Below are 5,000 nucleotides of genomic sequence, written 5' to 3'. Positions count from 1 at the left end.
GAGACTAATCATGGTGGTAATCTCTTTAAAGGAGAGGGTAATCCAGTCTAGTAAACCTTATTTACTTTTTACAGGGTATTACACACACAGTCACACACACGCCAAGGGAACGTTGACAAGACATGTCACAACATACACAGGGAGTGTGTGTGTGTTAGTGGACTCACCTGTGTGTAGAGACAGGTGTCTGGACAGGGTCTGCTGTCTGCCAAACACCTTGCCACAGACAGGACAGGGGTGGAGCTGCTGACTGCTCAGTATCCCCTGGGACATCCCGTTCCCCCCCGGCTCTCCAGTGTCCTTCTCTGGGTCTGGAAACACACAGACAGAGTACCGTCACCATCACAGTTTACCATATTTTACTCACAACTTTCTCATAACCTGCACCGGGAGGCGACCTGAAAGTCCATATTGTAGGAAAGCATTCAGCAACTGAAATGGAATGGAGTCCAACCTTGTTTCATATTACTCCAACTCCACTCCAACACTCAGCCTTGTTTCATATTACTCCAACTTCACTCCAACCCTCAGCCTTGTTTCATATTACTCCAACCCTCAGCCTTGTTTCATATTACTCCAACTTCACTCCAACCCTCAGCCTCGATTCATATTACTCCAACTTCACTCCAACCCTCAGCCTTGTTTCATATTACTCCAAACCTCAGCCTTGTTTCATATTACTCCAACTTCACTCCAACACTCAGCCTTGTTTCATATTACTCCAACTTCACTCCAACCCTCAGCCTTGTTTCATATTACTCCAACTTCACTCCAACCCTCAGCCGTGTTTCATATTACTCCAACCCTCAACCTTGTTTCATATTACTCCAACCCTCAACCTTGTTCCATATTACTCCAACCCTCAACCTTGTTCCATATTACTCCAACCCTCAACCTTGTTCCATATTACTCCAACCCTCAACCTCGTTCCATATTACTCCAACCCTCAACCTTGTTCCATATTACTCCAACCCTCAACCTTGTTCCATATTACTCCAACCCTCAACCTTGTTCCATATTACTCCAACCCTCAACCTCGTTCCATATTACTCCAACCCTCAACCTCGTTCCATATTACTCCAACCCTCAACCTCGTTCCATATTACTCCAACCCTCAACCTCGTTCCATATTACTCCAACCCTCAATCTTGTTCCATATTACTCCAACCCTCAACCTTGTTCCATATTACTCCAACCTTGTTCCATATTACTCCAACCCTCAACCGTGTTCCATATTACTCCAACCCTCAACCTTGTTCCATATTACTCCAACCCTCAACCTTGTTTCATATTACTCCAACCCTCAACCTTGTTCCATATTACTCCAACCCTCAACCTTGTTCCATATTACTCCAACCCTCAACCTTGTTTCATATTACTCCAACCCTCAACCTTGTTTCATATTACTCCAACCCTCAACCTTGTTCCATATTACTCCAACCCTCAACCTTGTTCCATATTACTCCAACCCTCAACCGTGTTCCATATTACTCCAACCCTCAACCTTGTTCCATATTACTCCAACCATCAACCTTGTTCCATATTACTCCAACCCTCAACCTTGTTCCATATTACTCCAACCCCCCATCTTTCTCATACCAACACTATAGCCTTCTCAAGTTCTCATCATCTCCATGATAATCAGACTATACCACACTGTGCCCCTTGATATTCTCTCTCTCTCTGTGTGTCCTCCATCACCCATCAGTCCTAAGCCCTCTAGTGTGTGGTTGTCCATGCTAATCAGACTATATAGTAATACACAACTACCCAGGGATACAGCAGGGATGGAGAGAGTGAGAGAGGGAGAAAGCATAATAGAGAGGGAGAAGAGGAGAGAGAGAGAAGAGAAGAGAGAAGAGGGAGGCACGGAGGTGTGGGCAAAGCGTGAGAGAGGAAGAGAAAGTGTGAGAAAAGGGAAAACATGACAAGAAGAGATATAGAATTAACCTTCTGATGAAGGCACAGCTCTCAATTAGGATTCCATGCCACTCCTCCTCTCTCTTTATCCCCCTCTCCTCCATCGGGTAAATAAATAAAGAAGTGGACAGGGAGGGCTTCCGTCATTGACACAATGCAGCTAGTCTCAAATGGACGCCTGGCACCACACTACCTAGGATCATATTGTTCTCTGGGAGAGTGGACTGACTATACCGTACTCCACACAGGATGGCCTTTCACATAGGGACATTTAATAGGGAACACATGAAAGTTCACTATTTACCCGGCGTTAGCTTCTAAATAGTAGTCAAATGGTAAGTACAGAAATGACTGTACCCACAGTAACCAAGGGGGGCGGGGCTTAGCAAAGGGTCAAAAGGTGTTGCATGTAGAGAATCAAATAAAGAACCATTGTTATTGTCATCTAACATTAATCTACTGTTAAACCACAGCAAAAATATATTCTTGACTGTTTCCAGTCTGACTGCAGGTACAGGCATCTTGACGCTAACTGTGCGGAAGACAAACAAAAAAGAAGGCTAGTGATTGGAGTCACCCTCCGCCACTAAATTCATTTTTTTAAACGAAAGCTGTCATAAGAGATGCAAGCTGGTGGATTGATGGGGGCATTGGGGGGGTTGGAGGAGCGGCTAGGAGGCTTCATTCTCTGTTATTTTGGGGGAGTTTAATGGTGGGGGCATAAAATAATAGATGTAATGGCCTTGGAGAAAGACAGAGGGGGAGATGGAGAAGTCTGAAGGACGTCTAGCTAGAGTTGTATGTTGCTGACAGGTCTGGACTTCTCTCTCTCTCTCTCTGAAAAAAGAGAAGGGAGGAGTACGACGAAAGGAGAGAGACCAGAAGGAGGGATGCTAAAAGACCATCTTCATCTGTCTGGACATGTGCTGGTTGGAAGAGAGCAGAGAGCCTACTGTGTCTGTAGCTACCTGAAGTGAAGTGTGGGAATCTCTCAGTGAATGAGCACTACACACCATTATAAAAAAACCCACGTCAATGCACACCCTCATCCACTTAAAACTAAACACAAGGCCTGAGCCCTGATGATATTCTACAAGATTTCAGTCAAGTGACAATACAGTATTAACACAACTAGTAATAGATTTCTTAGTTGTAATCCTTCTGCAGGGACTGAGTCACTCCTCATAAGGTCCCCTGGACCTGCCGCTCTCTGTGACTCACAACCTGACATACCAGTGGGAGTGTGTGGGTGTGTGTATAAATATGTGTCCCTGCATGTGAGTTGGCAGAGTAGAGGGCAGGGTGTGGGTGTGTGTGTATATATGTATGTGTCCCTGCATGTGAGTTGGCAGAGTAGAGGGGAGGGTGTGGGGGTGTGTGTGTATATATATATATATGTGTCCCTGCATGTGAGTTGGCAGAGTAGAGGGGAGGGTGTGTGTGTGTGGGTATATATATATGTGTCCCTGCATGTGAGTTGGCAGAGTAGAGGGGAGGGTGTGTGGGTGTGTGTGTGTATATATATGTGTCCCTGCATGTGAGTTGGCAGAGTAGAGGGGAGGATGTGTGTGTGTGTGTGTATATATGTATGTGTCCCTGCATGTGAGTTGGCAGAGTAGAGGGGAGGGTGTGGGTGTGTGTGTGGGTGTATATATATGTGTCCCTGCATGTGAGTTGGCAGAGTAGAGGGGAGGATGTGGGTGTGTGTGTATATATGTATGTGTCCCTGCATGTGAGTTGGCAGAGTAGAGGGGAGGGTGTGGGGGTGTGTGTATATATATATGTGTCCCTGCATGTGAGTTGGCAGAGTAGAGTGTGGGTGTGTGTGTAGAGGGAGGGTGTGGGTGTGTGTGTATATATATATGTGTCCCTGCATGTGAGTTGGCAGAGTAGAGGGGAGGGTGTGGGTGAGTGTGTGTGGGGTGTATATATGTGTCCCTGCATGTGAGTTGGCAGAGTAGAGGGGAGGATGTGTGTGTGTGTGTGTATATATGTATGTGTCCCTGCATGTGAGTTGGCAGAGTGTGTGGGGGTGTGTGGGTGTATATATATGTGTCCCTGCATGTGAGTTGGCAGAGTAGAGGGGAGGTGTGTGGGGGTGTGGTGTGTGTCCCTGCATGTGATATGAGTAGAGTAGGGGAGGGTGTGTGGGTGTGTGTGTATATATGTATGTGTCCCTGCATGTGAGTTGGCAGAGTAGAGGGGAGGGTGTGTGTGTGTATGACTTATTAGTACACTTTTCAGTATGACCCACATGAGGACTTGACCCCTTGAATCAGTGGCTGCAGAGTGGTGATGCTCTGAGCTCTATCAAAGATTCACCAAACCCCTTGTCTGTTAAGTCTCACCGACAGGCTTCACCATGGTGATGCCCCCCCCGCATGCCGGTCTTGGATTGGCTTCTCCCTTACTCTTCCTCCTACCACCTCCGTTTGTGTGGCTTAGTACTGAATGGGCACAGAGATCCTTAAGGGGCTTGTATCTCATCTCATCTCCTCAGACCACATAATCACATTAGTTGTCCTGAGGGGGTGAGAGGCTGGGCGAGGCAGGGTCGGGTGGGGGTCATCCAGGGTGACTGGAGCACATGGACAGGGTCTAGGGGCCATCCTGGGGCCTCGGTGGCCCAGCAACCCCAGCCAGAGCTCTGATAATCGGGCAATTAGAGGACCGGCGTGGGCCTTGAAGTGGTTAATGGTTTAATTAGTGTTATTAGAGCTGGAGAACGAGGGAGAGAGGAGGGAGGGAGGGACAGACGCACGGCCTCCGAAAGGCTGGCTGGAGCTTGACCTGGGGCAGGGGGAGAGGAAGGACAGCCGCCACCATCACGACACACACACACACACACACACACACGCACTTTGCTGTAAACAGCCCCAATTACCGCCACACAGAGATGGTCATATTTTCAATGTGGAAATGTATGGGCAAAGTGGTACAATGCACCAGTCATTATGAAATCCAACCATGCAACTGTTTGAATTGTCATAAAGTGGTGTTTCAGTAATACAAGGGATTCTCAGAGTAACTGTCTGGATAATGAGTGGTGCTGGGGTGATACTGGGAAACTGGGTTAATGG

At 47.3% G+C, this 5,000-nt stretch overlaps 1 protein-coding gene across 1 annotated transcript in view; it reads right to left on the bottom strand.

Annotated features, from left to right (window-relative positions):
- LOC135573900 (zinc finger protein 827-like) overlaps positions 1-5,000 on the bottom strand; it is a 22,653-nt gene that overhangs the window by 16,187 nt on the left and 1,466 nt on the right. Inside the window, exons 2-3 of the mRNA XM_065024109.1 lie at positions 4,269-4,367; positions 168-311 (exon numbers count right to left, since the gene is read on the bottom strand). Coding sequence (XP_064880181.1) covers positions 168-311; positions 4,269-4,367 — 243 coding nt within the window. The remainder of the gene's footprint in view (positions 1-167; positions 312-4,268; positions 4,368-5,000) is intronic.

The sequence above is a fragment of the Oncorhynchus nerka genome, linkage group LG11, assembly GCF_034236695.1.
Source record: "Oncorhynchus nerka isolate Pitt River linkage group LG11, Oner_Uvic_2.0, whole genome shotgun sequence".
NCBI lineage: Eukaryota > Metazoa > Chordata > Actinopteri > Salmoniformes > Salmonidae > Oncorhynchus > Oncorhynchus nerka.
Note: the sequence above shows the minus strand (reverse complement) of the source record. Positions and strands in the feature narration are given on the sequence as shown.